The following is a 21,427-nucleotide window of genomic DNA, read 5'->3' as shown; positions in this document are numbered from 1 at the left end:
TACAGATAATATTTGATGTCAGAAATGTTTTTAAACATAACAAACATACGTTACATTCAAACTTGACCTTGTAGTGTTATCCTCATCGCGCCCAAAAGCTACGAAAATAAATAAAGAAAAATAAGATAATTATTAAGATAATTATAATTCTGTACTTCTTCCACAATACATTACATACATTTTATGCAATAAAATATGAATACAGTACAATCATTACCACTCTGGTTAATATTGTAGTCATCAAAAGTGATTTTCGATGGCTCCCGTGCGACATTTACATCAGTTTTTTTAGGCGGACTGGCAAATGGTACACCCAATGGTAAGTGGAAATCGCCCCTAGACAATGGTGCTGCAAGAAATATTAACCATTACATCACCAACCTTGAGAACTAAGATGTTATGTCCCTTGTGCTTGTAACTACACTGACTCACTCATAATTCTAACTGGAATACATCAATACAAAATATCTTTAGCACTCCGGCTTTGTGCAAGTCCGTCCATATCAGGCACTTATTTAGAAATATTAGTTAAAAATTACATCACATAATGTATAAATTATCTTTTTCAAAGGATACATTTCGCCCTAGACACAACGAGTAATTTCAAACTATTGTATATTAGTATTATAATAAAATTAGCATCGTTTTATCAATGAATGAGTTCAATGAGTGTTGTCCACCAGAAATAAACACGTCACATCTTATGTGACATTATGTGACGTATCACGGGTTCTCACGTACTCATGGGAAAACATTCGGAGTTTTCCGTCTCGTTTGTTTAACGGCTAGCATGTCCCGAGGTATTGGAGACCAAGGTTCGAACTACGCATGGGCCAAGAAAAACTTATTTGGGTTTTTCATCGAAAAATTCCCAGTAGCAGCCCTGAGTTCGAATGTCGGCAGTGTTTATACTCCCGTGCTCGTAAAGTTTCAAGTACGTAAAGTCGTTAGTAGAAGCTGCTATTCCTGCACCTGAACTCTTTCTCTTTGGAGCGCACGGCATTTTCCCATACAGAGACTAATTTAGAAGTTTCGTCACATACATTAGGTATAAGGTTTAATATAATTTTCAGTGTCCTTAAAATATTAAAACTTTTAGAACCACTCGAGTTGCTTCCGTAAAAGTTCCTTAACAGAGCAACCGACTTTAATACGTTTAAGTAACATTTTTAAACATAGCCTTAAGGATGTTCTTAGACTTTGTTTTGCAAAGAATTTTTTTTTTAATTATTTAATTTGTTAAGTACCTGCAATATAAATGATGAAATTAATTTACTTATTATATTTCTCTTCCTTAATAATATAATAATTTATGTTTATTATTATGATGACAAAAATAATATTTAATGCTTCGTAGGTGATTATGAATCCTAATTATTATTGGTAGGACTGCCTTTCAGTCAGAACTGGAAGTTCTGTATTGAATCCAGGTCTCAAACAATTATTTGGTTTTGCTACCAAGAAATTCTTGATACAGCCAAAAGTTTGGATGTCACTAGTGCTGAATATTACAATGAAATAAAGATAAATCTAATACATGGCCCTAAGCATGTCGGCTACGCGTTCTTACACAATGATGTAACTTGTTAACAAACTTTACCTATTTGTGAAACATTATAATTTTAATCACTTTGCAACATAATATGCTTGTCAAAACATCATATTGCAGCTTTTCCGGTTTGACGAGTGTACGAGCCATTCGATGTCGACGTAGATTTGTTAAGATCCATGGTTAGCATTGCCGATTTAAGAAAATAAAAAAGAGCTCCTTGGAGTTTTGACTTTAGCGGACAAATCACTATTATACTTCCAAATCTGTTTGAAAGGTGAGTGTGCCAGTGTCATGTAGGCACAAATGCACAAGGGACATCTTAGATCCTGTGGTTTCAGGACATTGGTATACAATGTGGTTTATATTTATTTTTATATGGTATAAGTAGGCGGACTAGCAAATGGGTCACTTGATAGTAAGTGATCACTACGGCCCATAGACATTGGAGCTGTGAGAAATAATAACCATTCCTTACATCGCCAATGCGCCACCAACCTTGGGAACTAAGTTGTTATGTCCCTTGTACTTGTAGTAATACTGGCTTACTCACCCTTCAAACCGGATCACAGTAATACTAAATAATGCTGTTAGGAGGTTTCCACCTCCATATTCTGACGAGAGTGACCTACCCTGACGGATTAAGCCCTCCCACCAAGTAAGGATACGAGTACGCATTAACGAGCTAAGCTACTTCGCCTTCCTAAGATAAAAAAAATGTTACAATGTTATTATATATTGGACAAAATCAGTCTGCAGTATATTCGTAAGAAAAAGTACACTGTTTCTCACATCCCGATGGGACGGCTTTGTTCCGACACACCGAGAATTTTCAAGCGTTAATTCCGTTTTACGGAAGTGTCAACACTACCAACATCCAGACTCCGGGCTGTACCATGAATTTTTCGGTAGCAAAAACCAAATTGTTTGAGTACGGGATTTAATCCGCGACTTCCAGTTCTTCAGCCTTACTAAATATAGATATTCGTATGTATATATTTAGTAAGGCCGTAAAAGGCAGTCCTTCCAATAATTATGATTCATAAATAATATCCCCTACGAAGCGTTAAAGTCTTAAAATAATTATGATTTAAGGATAAAATCGTCCATTTAATAATTCGAAGCAGTATTCTTCTATTATTATCAAACGAATGAGGAGACGTAAGTTTGTCAAGATCGTGACCTTTGGGAAACACTGTCGCCGTACTATTTATTATCTGTGATATCAGCTATTATCATAATAGGCCCGTAGTGTATATATTAATAATTCAGAATAAAACATCAGTAGGGTGACAAGGAATCGAGATATACTTATATGAACTCAAAATAAAATAATATTACATAGAATTAATTATTTATTTATTACAATTACCGACAAGAATTATAATAATAAATTTAAACATTATGTTTAAAAGTCTATATTAAATTGGCTTTTAATTGTAAGTAATTAAAACTTGCTAATATTTTTTATGAACCTTTTGAATTCCTAACAACGATTACTACTTTCCTACGTTAAAATACCTATAGATAAGGGGTTATAAAATGATAAATTTCTGGACTAAACTGAACTTTTATGTTTAATAATGTACAAATTATGTAAATTATTTAAAAAAAAAATCATGTTATTACGGGAAATAAAAATATCTTTGATTATTTTTGTCTAGATAGATAATCAAAAGTGAGAACACGTCGAAAAAAATAGCGGCCAACTAAGAACTTGATGAACTTTTTTTATAGTCTTACGTCTGATTGAAATTATTGGTTTTAAATCATGATGAAGGAGAAATGATTGAATATTGTTATTAAAAATCAATTATACGATAAATGTAGGTAATATTCATGACAGCTTATGAAATAAAATTATATCCTACGAAAATCAAACAGTTTAGTCATCCTACACTGATCGTCGACGCTTACGCATCTGAAGATATACCCCGAGCAACGCGTATTCGGCGTCAGTTGAACGTGTGATTCGAAACGTTCCACATTTGAATTTTAATTTATTTTTAATTCGTGTATTTGTGACTTTACCCGCCGGTTCTGACATAATTTTTGAGTGCTATAGTGCCACAGAGGTTAGTGTTTATTTTGTTCATAAATAATATATTATTTTCTACATTATAGTTGTTATAAAAAAAATATTATTTATTAAATATTTGTATATTATCTTTATAAAATATTTTGTATATTTTTTAGTATTTTTTTTAAATTTTAATTATATGTTCAAAAATTCGATTCGTTATACTTTTTTCATAATAACTATTAAATTATTATGCTGACTTTTTATTATTATTTTACAAAATTCAACTTATTTATATTCATACAGCTTCTATTATGTTAACACTGAAATAGAATAATTCATAAACGCGTGTTCTATTATATAGTTTTGAATTTGAAATGATTGAAAGTTTTGATTGAATTATAAAGTGTATTTTTGTAGAAAAAATATTGAGATTTATATTAAAAATTTAAATTATTTCAAAATAAAATGTAATATAGATCCATTAGTCATGTCTCGATATCTTTATACATAAAAAAAAGGTTTCCTAAAAATATCTAGAAAGAGTTTTTCGAATTTCGAATTCAAATCTTTGATGTCGCGTTTATCAGGTCATCGTATGTCTCAATTAGAATTAGAATGAAAGAGAGCATGGGACTTTACTTATCCCAAACCTAAATAAACTGCATGAAAAAAAAAAGAAAGTAAATTACTTTTTAATCGATTTCGATATATAACACAAATTGTAAACAATTATTATCATCATTGAACAAATAAAATTGACCGCATTTTTTGACGCTAAGTTTTAAAAATCGAACGATTTGAAGAATTCTCATTTAGTCCGATTTTATTTTTATTTAACAAACTCAACAGATAATAAAAACCTCATAAATCAAATGTGGAACAGCATACGGAACGGACACGACATTAGACGGAAGAATGTCTTATGTCATAAGTTTTACTTATAAACATAATACCTTTAGTATATATGTAGTGTAAAGTATATTTTGTTTATAGTTCAGTCATTGACACAATACTTAGAAAGAAATAGCAATACTTAGAATTGTGGTCTTATGGATTAAAGCATGAGCAGGCCAAGACAAGACCCGATATGGTACGGCAGTCAGCCTCACAATTAAAAAACAAAACAATAACTTTTCCCGTAATGTTTTTCATATCGTTTACAGAATTAAACGAATGTTATTTACAATATGAAATATAGAGTATAAAGTATGAAATATACAATATAAAGTATGGAAGTATATTTACAAACAATGTTTTTCCATGGCTCATTGAGTTTATTTCAGTCAGCTGACGCGTTAGAAACAACAGCTAACATCAATGTAACAAGGTCATCTTAGGTATAGCCTGACTTGGTATTTTTAAAATATATTTTATTACTTATATTTGTTTTTAGAAGAAAGCTACAATTTCAATTAATATCTAAATAAAAATATAATTAAAGAAAACTTAATAATAAGATTCGTTTTTTTTTAATTTGAGTCTAAATGTCCGTCCTAAAATGAATTACTCTTACAATATATATATAAAAATACATACAAAAATTACATTATTAAAATTAAAACGATTCGGTTTTTAAGAACTAATTAAAAAGAAGCCGTACTCCGAACACGTGTGGCTTTCGAAGAAATTTCACGATAAGATTTCGAAGTTCTGATAAATATGTCTGAATTAGTCACACATCATATATACCGTAAATTAAGTCGATTCCAGTATATTTAAAAATATAACACGAATCAACAAACATAACGCGTCCGTTAGTTTTTTAATCTCAAAATACATTGAGATGTTTCGCTAACATGAAATAAGCTCTCTGTCGAACTATTCTGTAAACAATCTCGAAACGCACCGCGGGAAACGATCGTAAAATCATAGCGATACGTTACATTTGCTATAATAATGATGACGTTTATAGTATAGTTATGTATACCTCAGTTCTTAGTTATGGCTGAAGATTCCTTTTTATTTTAAGTAACTTTCACCAACATTTTTGGCAATATAGTTCTTGTTTACAGCCGCGGCTTCGCTCGCGTTTTAGGGGTTGATTGTCAGGTATTATTCACTCAATATCCTTATAAATTAAAGCCTGATTAATAAGCTGTATTATTGTAAAGTTTCATTAAAATCCAATCATTAGTCGTTGCGTGAAAGAGTAACAAACATTACATACAAACTTTCGCCTTTATAATATTAGTAAGGATTGTTAATGTTCAATGTTGTAAGTCGGGACGATCAGCTAGTTATCGCTTGTTCATAATGATATCGTCCTGACCGATTTTGGTGACGGCGACCAATCTCAAGGTGGCGTAGATGCAAGACCTAGTATAGTGCAATAATCTGTGTTTATAATTCATTCCGTTCTCGGCGGTGAAGGAAAACATCGTGAGGAAACCTGCATGTGTCTAATTTCAATAAAATTCTGCCCCATGTGTATTCCACCAACCAGCATTGGAGCAGCGTGGTGGAATATGCTCTAAACCTTCTCCTCAAAGGGAGAGGAGGTCTTAGCCCAGCAGAGGGAAATTTACAGGCTGCTAATGTTAATGATGCAGGACCAACGTGTTCATGTGCATTTCGAGGCACGGGAATGCAATCCTTTCCAACTTCCAGATACCGGGCTGTTATTGTGATATTTGGACAGAAAAAACTAATAAGTTTTTATCGGCCCGATCTGGGGTTTGAATTTAAACCCAGATCCTCGGAATCTTAAATGTAGCCACTTGACAAACGAGGCACTCCAAAATTAATAATTAAATCAAAAGCAATAACTTCAAGTCAAAGTCGAAACCTTGATTCAAAATAAATTTTCACCTATCTGTTATAAAAAACTACTGATTCGGAAAAAATCGCCTTAGACTGAAAGAAACTCAACCAGATTGTACTTTATTTTTAATAATTGTTTTAAGAATGTATTTATATATATTTATATGTATCTGAAAACTGAGTTTCTTACCGCGGATTCCGGGTAGAATTAATAGACCGAATGTTCACATGACGATTCAAAAATGCCTATAAGGCTACTTGAATAATATTTTTCTTGGTATTGTTCAACGTCTGTTAGAATTTACTAGTTAATAGCATAAAATATTTATATTACTGATTTCTATAACAATGCTACATATTTATGTATGTAACAAAGATTTGCCTCGTCGTAGTCACGTTTGAATATGTAATATCGATTGAAATGAATTAATTTTTAAACTAACTCTCTGACTGCAAGAAGTTAAAAGACATCTTTACCATCATAGAAATGACTTAAATTGAAGATTTGGATAAGTATATGTCACAACTAATACACAGCTGTTGAACGTGGAGTGGTCGTAAGAATATTTGTAACATTTTTGTTAAAATATGATATTAGTTTATTTTTCTGACTCGTATACTGTTTGGTTAATAGAATTGACCTTATGTATAAAACCGAGCTGGGAATATAATTATATAAGTAAATGCTTATGTTATAATATTTTTATTTTAATATTTATGTATAGGACATCGTTTATAGTTAAATATTCTATTTTCTTTCCGAATGATCATCAATCAGTGATAAAAAAAAAAGAAAAAAAAAAGTTTTTAAATATACATCAACTGCGCCGCATCTTTAAACTAACCTAAACCCTAATATTGGATTTATAAAAAATTGCAATATATTGCATATTAATGTCAATTTCATTTATAATATAGATAGTATTTTACGATACTAAAAGTATTAGATCTGTGCCTAACTTTAAAAAAAAAAATTCCCGCGCTTTATCCGTAATAGGTCAATGAGTTATCACATACACTATAATATAAAGATAGAACATATATTAGAAATTTCGTAACGATAGGTTAAAAGTTAGTGCAAACATTGTAATTAACTTCAAATAAACTCTTTTATTAATTCAACCTTGATACTATTGTAGTCATTTGAGTTTATGAATACTTAACACTATATTTTCATTACCGGTCTATTAAATCGACGAGTTCTTATTAATAATTATTAAAAGTTTGCAATTTTACACGCTGTCAGACAGCGTGGTAGATTCAGCAAAGCGTAAAAGCAATTGATATAATTTTAACATTCAAGTCAGTCAAATTTTTGTAGTCTTACAGTTCAGTGACTCTTTCGATTGCGATTTTCGAGTGATACCTATAACTTTAAGTGAAAAGGGAATGTTAGTAATCTCATATTAGTCTAAAGTACAAAAAATTTCTTTATCAAACTCAAACTCAAACTCCTTTATTAAATATAGGAGCATTACACTTTTCGATAAGCAAATTAAAAACTATCATCGGTTCGGAAATGAAAATATCTTGACCTGAGAAGAACCGGTGAAAGAAACCTAGCGAGTCTTTTTTTTGTCAATTTTGTTATTTACGTATATTCAATATGGATATAAATAGCCAGGCATCGAAATGGGCAGGCTAGCGGATCTACTATCTGTATTGTTTGTCACTGCTTGATATATGTTGTGAACGTTAGAACTACAGCATCAGAAAAGTACCAACCAAGTAGGTTGCCGTTAAAAAGTATTATCTTATTTATTAGGTTTACTTACAGTCACTAACACTTTTACATTTACAGAATTATTAAAAACAAACTCGCTATTTAAGAGTAGAGAATACTTAAAAGTTAGCACAGCGTGCGAATAAAAAAAAGAAAGAAACCGCGCAAAAGTAAAACGTCTTGAAAAAGGAAGAAAAAAAAAAACAAAAGAAATAAAACAATACTGGCGATTTATCGTTAGCTTAATAAAAGTTTTCAATATATCATTACTTCGTTCCAGATAATCTATACACAATGGATCCTCTTGTAGTCGATGTCGTCCACTTCTACCCGAGGGAGAACGCGCAACCACACAATACTGTTAAGTAAGTTATCGACGGAGTTGAATGACCCCTTGATATTAAACAGCTGAATAATACCTTCCACTGCTGTGTATAGCTAACCTTAAACCACCCAACAGCCGAGATGGTCCAGTGGTTGGATAACGTGAATGATGATTACCAATAATTGTGGGTCAAAATCCGAGCAAGCACTAGTGATTTTTTTTGGGCTTATTTAATGTTTATGTTTCTGATTTGACAATGTAAAAATAATATCTTAGTATTTATAAACTAAATAACATCTTATTAGGTAATTTGTTATTATTACAAAATTGTATTATAAAATTAAACGAAATGATCGATTTAAGTATCCTGTAAATTTCAGTCAATTTATGTCATTCTATTTTACACATATATACTAACATAATATAATATTCAAAGGTTCGAAGTGATAAATGATGAAAATCCTACCATTACCATCGTGCGACGTGGTCAGCCTTTCAATGGTGTGGTGAGATTCACGAGGCCCTTCGACGAGAATGAGGACGTTGTTCAACTGGTATTCAACCTCGGTAAGTAATATAATGTAATACCCGTTTCCAAATATCAGTTCTTTTCAACAGAAATAAACCTGTTAATAAAGAACTCCTTACCCATCACTATCATCATCTGATGGTACAGCAATATAACGCGACCAGAGAAAGGCGTCAAGATCAACGGCTGTACTTAGTGATTAGCACCACTAACTTCATTATTATAGGTTATAATTGAGAATATTTGCACAGATAACACAATAGCTTTTATAATTCGACTGGAAATCCGAATACTTACAATCTGTCCAAGCTATCCAACGAGGTAGCTTCGATACGTGACTGATCGATCTGGTGCTAATACATTTTGGTAAACTAAATAATGTTTTATGTTTTGCGAATCTAGGAGACAAGCCACTAATGGATACCCAAGGTTCGATGATCTTGAAACGAGACGTGATTCCCGACAAGCACAGCTGGTGCGCCAAAATCTTGGACATACAAGGAGATACCGTGTCGTTTGAGGTTAGTTTATGAAATAGAAAAAAAAATTTACAAAACGTTGATATTCACGTGTTCATTTCGTGTAAAAAATGACATAGATCGACTTTATTCTTCCTCTCAATACTTTTAGCAAATTTGAATAATTTATTTTATATACTAACTAATCAGTTTGTTAGGCAGGGTTTATCTAGTTTAATAGCCGTTAAACGCCATATCTCTGGCAAAAATATTTTACCTTTTAAGGAAAACGTTTGTATATTAATCCACTACGCTTCTTCGAATTATTTGCATTCGTAGAAGAATTTTATCCGATAGATATACATGCTTATGCTTCCATAGTATATCTCACGATGTTTTCCTTCACCTTCGAGCACGATGAACTATAAACATAAAGCACTTGCCAACTACGAGTTGTTTGTCAGGGTTAGAAGCTGTGACCATCAGTGTAGATCCCTGTGTTCTATATTATATCTCTTAACCGATATATTTTCATAAAGAATATCATACATTTGTTATCTTGATATGGCTAGAAATTTTGATACTTACTAAGTGGGGGGTCCAGGTGTTCTGGAGTCATTTTCTGTACTCCTTTGCTAATCCTAAATTTCATGATGATGATTGAGAGATAAACACGTGAAGCATAACAAATTTACTTTAACTTATATAAAATTAATTAGGATGAAAAATTATGAGAAATATCTATTTCAAGAGCTGATTAATATTTAATTGGAATTTCTAAATTAGAACTAGTTCATATAAAGATGACTTAACTACTAATACATTGGTTCAATAGTTGCCAATTCTATTTGTATCCACTTGTACTCATTTGAATCTAGAAAAAGTTTTATTGTAAATATTTCAGTTAATATACAATATTAGAGTGTTCTCTGTTTAAATAATATTCATAATGTCAAAGTAAAATACATTTTTTGGTTTAATTGTATAGGGTTCGTCAAATCAAGCCGAATCATCTCAAACAATAAATTTGCTAGTCAAAATCAAAAACAAAATATACTTTATTAAAGTTGGCTTTTACAAGCACTTTTTTAAACGTAAAGCTGCAAACGGTTAGAAATCTAGATTCGACCGATAAAAACCGGTAATAAACTCAGTAGTTAATCTTTTGCAACATTTCAAATATAAAATTGTTAGCTATGTACATATATTTATATTTATAATAGTTTTCTGCCTGAAAATCAACAAATATTCGCTCTACGCTTTTTATCTATACATACAATAAAATTGGAGTGTTTGTTTGCAATATAAAAATAACCGATTTTTACTAAATGCATATGTTTTCCTTACTTTGACCAAATACTCTATCGCAATATCTATATATATATTTACGGTACGTATACCAAAACGACATTTTTTACAATTTTTGTCTGTCTGTTTGTTCCGGCTAATCTCTGGAACGACTGGACCGAGACGAGACTTTCACTGGCTGATGTAATAAGGAGTAACTTAGACTACTTTTATTTTAGAATAATATATAAAATAATAATAATGTCGCGCTGTCCAAATACTGTAGAACCGCGCGCAGCCTCGCACACTCAAACAAGATATCATAGTGTGTGAGACGATTAACAAAAGAGTAAAGATAGCAAAAGAAATACAAATTTGTTTATATTTGTAATAATTTAACTCGAAGTCCGTCCTTCGTGATTGAATAGATCTTTAAAAATATTTTATAGCTATATCTTTCAGACAGCCGTATGGGGTATACGAGCTTTGTCAAGAGAAGAGACAACTTAAACCTAGCAGCAAGACCTTTATAGGTTGTTACATATAAAGGTCATATTTATGACACACATTTTGCATCTTGTTTTATCGAAAATAAAATATCAAGACTAATCAGCAATGTGTATACAAAATGTAGATAAATATGTTAATCCAGTAACATGAGAATTTTGTTTCTTTTTTTGAAGAAATAATCAAATGTTTATCACTTAAATAATTATATATGTATACTAGCGGTCACTTCAAGGTTATGTTTGGTCTTGTACAAAAAGTTCACGTAGCCGGAATACAAATTATACCTAAATAGTTAAATTGATGGTTATTAAGGTTGTTTATGTAAAATTAAATCGAAATACTTCAATATATATTTTATATGTGTTCGAATGTTTAATTATATGTGTTATTTTGGTATAAGTTTATTATATAATTTTATGTATATGTTGTTTATGGCCGAGATGGCCCAGTGGTTAGAACGCGTGCATCTTAACCGATGATTTCGGGTTCAAACCCAGGCAGGCACCACTGAATTTACATGTGCTTAATTTGTTTATAATTCATCTCGTGTTCGGCGGTGAAGGAAAGCATCGTGAGGAAACCTGCATGTGTCTAATTTCAACGAAATTCTGCCACATGTGTATTCCACCAACCCGCATTGGAGCAGCGTGGTGGAATATGCTCCATACCTTCTCCTCAACGGGAGAGGAGGCCTTAGCCCAGCAGTGGGAAATTTACAGGCTGATTATGTTATTTTTTTATTATGTTGTTTATGATTGTGTATTCTTGTCTGTTCTGTATCTATACGTCCGTACGTTCGTATTTATCTCAAATATAATGAGGAAATTTCTACAAGAGATTAGGGTGAACCACCATTTTTAGTTTAATAATGACTATAACGAAGATCGAAGAACACCGACAGATTTTGGGGAGAAACGTACCCGCTTCTTTTACTTCGTTATGTTAACAGCAGCTCCTACTGCCAAACAGCCATCCATGGCATAAATAAAAATTAATGACAAATGAATATTAATTTCATTTAATAGTAAGACGAGCGACAGATATCAATTTCACAAAACATAATACAAGTTTGCGATTTACATAATAAGAAAATTTAGAAGACAATTATGACAAAATTATAAAAGATGACGTTTAATTTATTATCATTAAACTAATATAAGTAAATGAGAAATGTTGCTTGTATAATAATTCCATTAAATACTAAACCTGTTTTAATAAAAATATGTGATTAGGATTTAGCCACGACTGGCAATTTTGTTAAAATAAAAAAACATCTTTATATACTTAATATTATGATGTTAAAAATCACTTTAAATTTGCAATCCTGTAAAGCACTCGTACTTTGCTTTTTGGTAGGGCTTTGCGCAAGTCCTTCTGGATGGGCAGCTCCCTCTCATCATTCTTCCGCCAAACAATTATACTTAGCATTACTGTGTTCCGGTTTGAATGATGAGTCAACCAGTGTAACTACAGGCTCAAGGGACAGAACAATAAGACACGGTACTAATTGCTATGGGCAGTGGTGGACACTTTTATCATCAGGTTGAATTCGCCCGTCCGCCAACCGATGCCATAAAAAAAGTACCATAGTATTTTGTTGACAGAGTCAAAATCTTCATTCATTTTTTATTGATTGTCCAAATACCGTTCGGAAATAAACATCTCAGACCTAAGCAGAACTAACGAAGAAACTCAATGTTTATTTTTTTAAATTACTTTAGGTATCTTTCCTGACGAATGATAACTCAATTTCTATCGCTAAAGTTCGTTTCTAAGTGTGAGCATTTGTATTTATAATATTTCACAGTTTATATTTGTTGCCAATATTAATTCAACGAATCTATTTGGTCATAGGTTTCAACTCCAGTAACTTTGCCAGTGGGTTGCTGGACTCTACGTTTGGTCACAAGTTTGAAGAGCAGCCACGCAAGAGAAGTCTATGACTATGACCAGGACTTGTACATCCTCTTTAATCCATGGAATCCAGGTGAGAAGTTTTTATGACTGATGATGATTAGCCAGCTAAAAAAAGTTAAGGTCTGGTTATATAAGTTAAGGCGGTTATGATTGCATAGTTTAAAAGTTGAGTAAAAATTGGAGCAGCCTGTAAATCAGCTACTGTTGAGCTAAAACCTCACCTCCTTGCTCAAATGCGGAGTGGTGGACACACATGTGACAGGTTTTCATCTGATGCAAGTTACCTTTCGACATTTACCTCCACTGAAAAGCACATAGGTATCTATAAATATATTTTATTTGTGCGTCAATCACGTAAAAATTTGGACCTATTGGTACGATATTATGACCAATCGTCGCGGAATCGTCTTAAAACTTCCCGCTTTTTTATGTAATGCTTGTATATGCTACAACTGACGGTTTTCGATTAATATATTTCAGAAATTATTTTGCCATGAATTTAATTTTCGATTTTGGAAATTTTAGACGACCAAACCTATATGGAAGACGTGGGTCTTTTACAAGAATACGTACTGAACGATGTTGGCAAAGTGTGGGTGGGTCCCATCAAAACTACAAGAGGGAAGCCCTGGTTCTATGGGCAGTTCGATAGCGCTGTGTTACCAGCTGTCATGTTTATGTTGGACAGAGCCGACATACCTTTCCACCAGTGAGTAGTTGTTGAGAATATTCAATGATCTTAATTTAAAAATGAAAAACTTTTTGAGTTGAGAGAGTGATAAATCATTCTCTAGTTCTGAAATAATGCAAAGAGAATATCTAATTGACATTAAACACTTTCATAGCCGCGGAGACCCTGTGAAGGTGTCAAGGGTCATTTCCCGCATCGTTAACTCTAACGATGACGCTGGTGTGCTCGTGGGGCGCTGGGATGGCGACTATGACGATGGAACTGCTCCATCTGAATGGACCGGCTCAGTGGAAATTCTAGCCCAGTATCTGGAGACGCAGCAGGTGGTGCCTTATGGTCAATGCTGGGTGTTTGCTGGTGTGGTTACTACAGGTACGACTAAAATCCCAATTATTAAATAATTATTATGTAATTTGTAAATGCGGACCTTTTGGCACGTCATAAATAAACAATAAACAAACGAACAACACTTCTGTAAAGTTTTGTTTATTTAAGGAAATCTTAAAAAACAAGCTCAACAAAATTTAATTCGTAATTTAGTTGAGTCGAGTGCAAATATGTGTGTGCAATTTTACCATAATTATATTTGAGTATATTATGTGTGTATTTACTAATTATCCTTATTATAATTTATTTATTTAGTTCTAGGTTTGAAATTTTGCCTACCTTTGCAAACATTAACTTATAATTAAAAATATCTGACTCACCTAGCAATTAATAAACGTGTTAATGATATCATTAGCCGAACCAAACTAAATTATTAATAAATCTGCATCAGCTGTATCCGTGTATCTCCAGACCAACTTATTACGATGCACTACACATTCAAAACCACTGTCCTTGATGTAATCATTTGAGGATACATATTAATATTCTGCAGAATGTTTGTTTTTTAACAAGTTGATTACGTGCTGATGTAAGATACTTCTAAAATGCACTAGCTTAGTTCGAATAATGATATTACGTAGTGTAACTTTAACGTAATAAATCTATTTATTTCATTACATCATCCTATCTGGTTAAAAGCGTGCAAAGACTTATATATCAGTAAAGCGATCTTTTCCAGGCAATATTTTTGAAGCAAACTTATTTATAAGAATACAATACATAGTGTCGAGCTAATTTAGACCCTAACAACAATTTAAGTTATTTTTTTTTAATTTGACTGGTCTAAGGATTAATTGTTTGTAAACATCATGATAATATTTTCGCAGATAGAGGTTGCCAAGATTAGACAAATTACTGTTACTACGTGTAATGTATATAATATTATTCGATTAATGACCCGAGACAGATTTAATTGCTTCGTGGCTAGCAGATAATAATGAGAGTTTATGGAAAATATAAGCTCCGCTAGCATTTTTGTTGTTTTAAATATTACATCAGTTTTTTGTTTATCAATTTTATTCTGTAAATGTCCCACGACTGGCCTTAATCATTCTCTTCAGGAGAATGAATTTATTTTACCATCCTGCTCCAATGCGAATTACTGTAAACACCTGAACCGAAACTGTATCCGACACATTAAATTTTCCTAAAGATGGTTTTCTTTCACCATCGAGCACGAGGTAACTTACTATAAACACAAAACAATCAGATGAAAATTAGCGTGCCCGACTTTAGGTCCCGCAACCTTCGGTCTAAATTCATATCGGCAGTGGGAATTAAGAAAGGCTAAAGCGCCAAAATGATACTTATGGAAAATGAGATTTAAAATAAAAACCTTTAACTTTATTTCCCAAGAGCGCCATATAGCTTTTCTTTTTCTTGTTTGTCGATATGTTCAAACAAATTGGCTCATTTTACAGAAATATCTTGCTAAATATTTGTTTTATTAACTATCGTCTCGAAAAATTTAATAAAGTTTTTGTAATCATATATTGTGATTTAGAGCCGAGATGGCCCAGTTGTTAGAACGCGTACATCTTAACCGATGATTTCGGATTCAAACCCAGGCAGGCACCATTGAATTTTCATGTGCTTAATTTGTGTTTATAATTCATCTCGTGCTCGGCGGTGAAGGAAAACATCGTGAGGAAACCTGCATGTGTCTAATTTCAACGAAATTCTGCCACATGTGTATTCCACCAACCCGCATTGGAGCAGCGTGGTGGAATATGCTCCAAACCTTCTCCTCAAAGGGAGAGGAGGCCTTAGCCCAGCAGTGGGAAATTTACAGGCTGCTAATGTATTTATGTAATGTATTGTGATTCTGCAGTATGCCGTGCACTGGGTATTCCATCACGAGTGGTGTCAAACTTGGTATCCGCTCATGACGCAAACTCATCCCTCACCGTTGATAAATACTACACCGAGAACATGGAGGAGCTGGACTTCGACCCCAACAACCCACAGGGAGCTGATTCGATCTGGAACTACCACGTGTGGAATGACGTGTGGATGGCGAGACCTGATCTGCCACCGGGTACGCGTTTTTCATCATATTTGGTACAATAAGGGACTTAAAACTAGGGTAATGTAAATACATCTTTTAGATTGAAGAACAAAAGTAAAAACACTGTTTTTCCGACCAGGAAAGTTCAACTTCTTGGCTTTTCTCGACCATATGTGCAATATATAAACCTTCCTCTTTAATCACTCCATTCATAAATTGATAAAAACCGCATTCAAAATCGGTGAGTAATTTAAAGCGGCTCGAATAAACTCACAAACAAATTTTATATCGTTGCTTTTGATACCTCACTAGTATTTGATTAGCATTTTCAATTCATTTCAAACAGGTTATGGTGGCTGGCAAGCCGTAGACGCTACGCCTCAAGAAACATCATCAGGAATGTACCAATGTGGTCCAGCGCCATTAGAAGCTATAAAGCAGGGTGTTATCGGTTTCAACTACGACGTTGAGTTCATGTTGGCATCTGTTAACGCCGATCTCATGAGGTGGAGGAAAGACCCTGAATCGGAGTCAGGATATTCGATGGTCGACACCAATAATTACCAGTAAGTTGAGTACTGATATGAAGTTCCAACCCATTCCCAAAGGAAGGAAGCTTTACCCCAGTAGTGAGAGATTTACAGGTTGTTACTTGCAATTATGCAGATGTAATTACAAAAATTTCCCGTTTTGTTTGAAACTAAAATGTTTTAAAAACATTGCAAGCTAAATCTATATAATTATTTTTGAGGCGTTTCGTTTATTAATGAGAATGTAATTTTTTAGTATCGGCCGTATGGTCCTCACGAAGAAACCCTTCGTGTTCGACCCTCTTGGAGATGAAGACAGACAAGATATAACCGCTGAATACAAACACAGGGAGGGAACGGCATCTGAAAGATTGGCTCTAATGAACGGCGTGCGGTACTCCGAAAGGGCAAAGAGGTAAAATATTTCTTACGAGATTGTTATATATTTATTTGGATAAGATGTGGCTATCTAGAGTTCACAGCAGATTGAGTACGATCTTAACCGAAGTTTTCAGTTCAAACCCAGAGAAGCACTTATGAGATTTTTATTAATTTAGCAGACATAGATTTTCGTTTATGATTTATAATTTGAGGAAACCTGAATGAATCTGATAAAATCCTGTAAAATTCACGTGTCAAATTAACACCAAAATTTTTCCTAAGCGGAGATCAAAGCCTGATCCAGACCTTGAGCCAACGACTTTCTGTAACATATATTACAATATTTTTATAAAAAATAGGCACACCTCCACCTAATACAGCTAAGGCTTTTATCGTAATGTAACGTAATGTACTTAATAGTGAAATCATTATTTGAACGTTACATGCTTTAAATAATATTACGTTTTAATGTGAGTTTGAATTTCTATCAGATATTACGCCGTCGCCGCTAATTCCTCAAGTGACGTGACGTTCAAACTCCGTGACATTGACACGGTACCCATCGGCAAAGAGTTTAGAGTGATCGTCGATATCGATAACATGTCGGACGAGGTAAGTTCATCGAAAAATCTTTTATAAAAATCAGAATTGTTTTTTGAATGCACTAATTTTCGTTCGGGCATGAAGCAGAAGATCTTTGCTAGTTGATGGTGGTTGACTCACTATACTTACTGTTTATCACGAAGCCATTACTGTATATATATACATATACATATCTGTAATAAATTACGGATTGAAACGAAACACAAGAATAATATGTGTGTTTAGCTGTAATAGCTAATATATTATATTATACATTACAATATTATATAGATTAGTGCATTTAAAATTGGAACCAAAAGCATTTTTTTGGAAAAAGTAGAGATATTATTATTAATGTCATAGGGTCGCAACATCAAGGCCGCTCTTACAGCGACCAGCGTCTTCTACAACGGCGTGAAAGCGGACGTCGTGAAAAAGATCGAAGGAAAAGTTTTCGTCGGTCCTCAGAAACGTAAGTGATCACAATAAAGCCATTAAAAATGTGGAATTAACATCTCATTCGTTTTTGCATCATTTGTTTAGAAGCTTAGCGGACGGCCTGGTTTCAAATCCTGTGTGCAGTAAAAAAATGTTTTGGGACTTTGGCAGCTTTTAAGTTTAAAGATTGCTTCAATATGCAAATATATTTTATTAAAGTACCGCTTTTCAAGCACTTTATATGGTTAACGTAATTTCAAACAAGAAGACCCAGTAAGTGACTGTCTTTACTTACAGAATTAGAATTCATTACAATATATAATTTTTTTAGATGAACAAGTCAGCATTCTCGTCCAACCAGACGACTATTTGCCCAAGTTGGTGGAGTATTGCAATATGAAGATCTCAGCGATGGCCATCGTCGACGAGACCAAGCAATCTTGGGCAGACGATGATGATTTCCAAGTTTTAAAACCCGACATTAGTATTAAGGTAAGAAGAAAATGAATTTTGTTGAAATTTTAAATAATTATGCATGATGCATAATTATCTTATCCAAATTTGTGATATTTGCATGTTTGATAAAGATAATTTGTGACTCTTATGACTACTTTGACTTTTGAAATAGCCACTTTTGACACAAGATCATTTTAATTTGAATGAAATAAAAATTATCTAAATTTATAAAATCGTTTGTCCTGACGTATTGACGCACAGCCAAAACGCAGTGTGATGGAATAAGGTACAAATCTGCTTATTAGATAAGGGGAAGCCTTTCTCCAGCAGTGTGTTCGGCCACTGTTGGAACGGTAAATAAATAATGGCTCGTTCCTCACTTCAAAACTCCATCCTTGGGGCCTGTGCCAGTCGTAGTAGAATCTTATCAGCTCGATGGGTATTCCTCTCGAAAACTTTATTAGACAAAATTTTCAACATGTTTTACTCGGTGGGAGAGCTTTGTGGAAGCCTATCTGGCTAGGTATCACCAACTCATCAAGTGATCTATCGCTAGTGGTGACCGCTAACATCCGGTGGCCCATTCGCCTGTCCTATGCCTTAAAAAACCATTCTCGACCCGCAGTTCAACGAGGACCTGATCATCGGGCAGCCGGCGACGGCGGTGCTGTCGTTCGTGAACCCGCTGGAGCGCACGCTGACGGGCTGCGAGTTCCGCGTGACGTCATCGGGCGTGGCGGGCCGCACGCTGCGCCTCGCCGCCGCGCCCGCCGCGCCGCACGCGCTGCTCAGCGCCGACCTGCCCGTGCTGCCCAACGTGAGCTCCGCCGGCTTAATTGCTCTTGTCTATCGTGTCACACCTTTTCATGGGGGTGGAGGAGACCTTCGTGGGGGATCGTGAATGTATCGGCTGATAATTTTGACACCTCCGATCTTGCGTCATTTCTTTCCACATTATCTCATGATTGAGGGCGAAGGAAAACTTCGTGCTATTAATTTACTCTATCTAATTTTCATCGCCTCGTTAGATAGGTTACTCATAGTTTTTAACTTCTCTGTATATTAAACGACTATTCCTTTTCAGAAATTGGGCATGATTAACTTCATTGCCACATTCAAGTCTGCTGAACTGAAAGACATAAACGGCTCCGCTACCGTCGAAGTATTTGAAGGATAAACGACTCTCTTACATAATATATAAGGTTTAATTTGTAAGCATACAGATGTATTTACTCGTAGACTTAAGAAAAACTGTATTTTTTAACAAATACGTATATGAGATTATTCGATGTGCCATACATGGTACATAAGTAAACAATGGTAGCTGTTATTCATTAATGAGATTCTTTATTTAAATTTAAGTGTATATATTTATTTTAAAATGAAACCGCTTTGAACGAAAAGATTTGGACATGGTCGATTTTGAATGCAAATTTTTATATGTAGCGTTTCTGACGCAAAAACGATTTATTTCCGTCACGCGTGCCAGTAATGTCATATACATTAAAAGATCGAAATAAAAAATATTTTTAAAACCAAATGTTTTATTCAATTCCATGCAATGTACAACATTTTCGCTTACACCGTAACACGAGACATTTTGTTCTGCGCCCACTACCTTAAAAAAACTATGTGTAAAAGAGACAAATGTATGTAAGATATGTCTCTCCTTTACAATCATTATTTGAACCACAAACGTACACATTGAAAATGGAAAATCGCATACAAAGAAATAGCATAATCTTACATTATAATTTTCAAACAAAAATAAACCTACAGCCCATTCCAATGGCAGAAGATTTACATATTACATTCGATTTGCTAAAAATCCTCCTATATTATGCATAAAAAACAGTTCTTGGTTAAGATATATTTATTTTTACTTCTAACTACTTATATCCACTTTAATTTTACTATAGAATCAACGATAATACAATAGAGTATTATAGATCTCGGTAAATGACGTCATCATGATATATATTCAAGGTCAAATTTGTTTATGCGTCTACTCCAGCCGTTGGAATAGGCTAGTTACAACCACGAAAAGGCGAGCACACATCAATCGAAATAAAATTATTGTCGCGATTTAAAATCAAATAAGGTTTGGGTAATGTGTATCAACCTAATACAATATAAACAATGTATTTCCCTCACGTATTCGTGACTAGTAAATCGATGAAACATTTATTCTTACAATATTGGCAGTAAAAGTGAGAAAGACTATAGAAAAAAAGACTATTGTCTATGCTACTCTATACTACATACAACATTATTTGGATATAAAAGTTATTTGAATTATACGTCGAACTGTTTGTAACGTTTATATAGATTTTTTTATTAATTGATTTCAAAATCATTTAAAAATTATTAGATATTGATAATCTGACATTGTTTAAACAGCCATATAGGTAACTAAAAACTATACTCGCCTATATTAGACTTATCTTAGTCCATATTTCTCAAAATTAAAAAAAATGTCACATTTCACATTCTTGACATTTAATTTTTTTTATTGTTCATGTCAAGTTCCAGGAAAAGGTACTAAATTGTACAGCCTTAATAAATTTCTTTATTTGACTTTGTATCAGCTGTATTTTATGTATAGTGCGACTTACAAACTATGATCATTGGTGATAGAATGAACAAGTAAATATTAAGAGTTATCTTCGTGAATTTGTTACATAATTAATTGTATGAGCATTGTTTTAAACTATGTAAATTTAATGTAATCAAGGAACTTACGGACGGCAAATAATCAACTTCAATATGCAATGGTATATTAATAATAAACATTGAAGCTATTTAAGATACTACTAATGTTTCACTATGAGTTTTGTTTAACAGAAATTGCTTAAAAACAAACATTTATTAAA

The 21,427-nt window shown here is 33.3% G+C and overlaps 1 protein-coding gene across 1 annotated transcript; it reads left to right on the top strand.

Annotated features, from left to right (window-relative positions):
- Positions 1 to 3,474: 3,474 nt before the first annotated feature.
- LOC113398898 (hemocyte protein-glutamine gamma-glutamyltransferase-like) lies at positions 3,475 to 20,094 on the top strand. Its single transcript, XM_026637844.2, has 15 exons — positions 3,475 to 3,624; positions 8,336 to 8,420; positions 8,817 to 8,947; positions 9,312 to 9,430; positions 13,019 to 13,151; positions 13,607 to 13,790; positions 13,927 to 14,144; positions 15,991 to 16,197; positions 16,514 to 16,733; positions 16,954 to 17,112; positions 17,570 to 17,690; positions 18,024 to 18,132; positions 18,430 to 18,590; positions 19,180 to 19,371; positions 19,639 to 20,094. Exons 2-15 carry the CDS (start codon positions 8,350 to 8,352, stop codon positions 19,729 to 19,731), a joined length of 2,118 nt encoding a protein of 705 aa, XP_026493629.1. The 5' UTR covers positions 3,475 to 3,624; positions 8,336 to 8,349; the 3' UTR covers positions 19,732 to 20,094.
- Positions 20,095 to 21,427: the final 1,333 nt, after the last annotated feature.

The sequence above is a fragment of the Vanessa tameamea genome, chromosome 18 (assembly GCF_037043105.1).
Source record: "Vanessa tameamea isolate UH-Manoa-2023 chromosome 18, ilVanTame1 primary haplotype, whole genome shotgun sequence".
Classification (NCBI taxonomy): Eukaryota; Metazoa; Arthropoda; class Insecta; order Lepidoptera; family Nymphalidae; genus Vanessa; species Vanessa tameamea.
The sequence above is the reverse complement of the archived record's forward strand: the minus strand, read 5'-3'. Positions and strand labels throughout refer to the sequence as shown.